This window comes from Sphaeroforma arctica (genome assembly GCF_001186125.1).
Source record: "Sphaeroforma arctica JP610 unplaced genomic scaffold supercont1.10535, whole genome shotgun sequence".
NCBI lineage: Eukaryota > Ichthyosporea > Ichthyophonida > Sphaeroforma > Sphaeroforma arctica.
Window position 1 is genome coordinate 1 of NW_014030023.1, and position 928 is coordinate 928.

At 42.9% G+C, this 928-nt stretch overlaps 1 protein-coding gene across 1 annotated transcript; it reads right to left on the reverse strand.

The window, feature by feature from the left end:
• Positions 1–571: 571 nt before the first annotated feature.
• On the reverse strand, positions 572–757 carry SARC_17374 (hypothetical protein; the record flags this gene model as incomplete). The annotated part of the gene is made up of 1 exon (XM_014288534.1): positions 572–757. A coding segment is annotated over one exon (186 nt), but the record flags the coding sequence as incomplete, so codon positions are not given.
• Positions 758–928: the final 171 nt, after the last annotated feature.

A 928-nucleotide genomic window follows, 5' to 3' on the forward strand; every position in this document is an offset into this window, starting at 1 on the left:
ATATTTGCACAGATAATACGAGCACTGCTATATATTGTCACACCCAAATTGCATACCTGCGCTATGTACACATTCGCTGCCAGAAGCGGATCATACTGAGCAAGCTGTGATAGGAGAGAGAATGCAAAGAGTTATTTTGTATTGGACTGTTTAAATAGACATTAAGCTATCGAAAATTAACTATATGCTGGAGTATTTGTACTTGATTTTTGTCCACAACCCAAGGCGGGCTCAAATAGTGGTACGTAGAAGGAAGCCGAATTTGGCCGTGTGGAAATTCAGTCCTACACACTTGTTTGTTTGCTCAGAAACACGGTAGGGTTTACAAGAATAGGGTTGTTCAGAGTATCCATAGCCGCAATACATACTCGAAAAGACCTTAAAATTGGTCGTGACACACGTCATAGGTCACCTGGAGTGTTTACTGATGAATAAAGGGTAAGGAATTCATCCCGACTAGACGTTTATATCATATTAAATGTTTCCGTAGATATTACACACAATGCTCGTTCATTACCTGGAGTGTGTACTTTTGAACACAAAAAAAACCCCCCCTACCCCGACTAAACGTTTATACCATAGTAACCGTTCTCGTAGATGCCATTACATACGTCCTTACCTGGAATGTGTACTTGTGCGCAATGGTTGGGTTGTCTAGCACAGATAAGAAGGCGGCCATGTGCTGTAGGCCTTGGTACATGTCGTCGTGTGTCTCACCCTTCTCCAGGCGTATCCACGTGTTCAGGGCTTTGATCGCCTGTGTCGGAGGATTAATAGGGGTGAGTACGTAGTACGTACCGAACTTCTAACGCTTTTTGCTGTGTGCATGCCTGGTACTTGATTGTTGCTGATACCGACAGACTTCAACTGTATTCAGATTCAGGCATCGCTCAGTATATATATAAGCGTATAGGAAGTGTGAATGCAT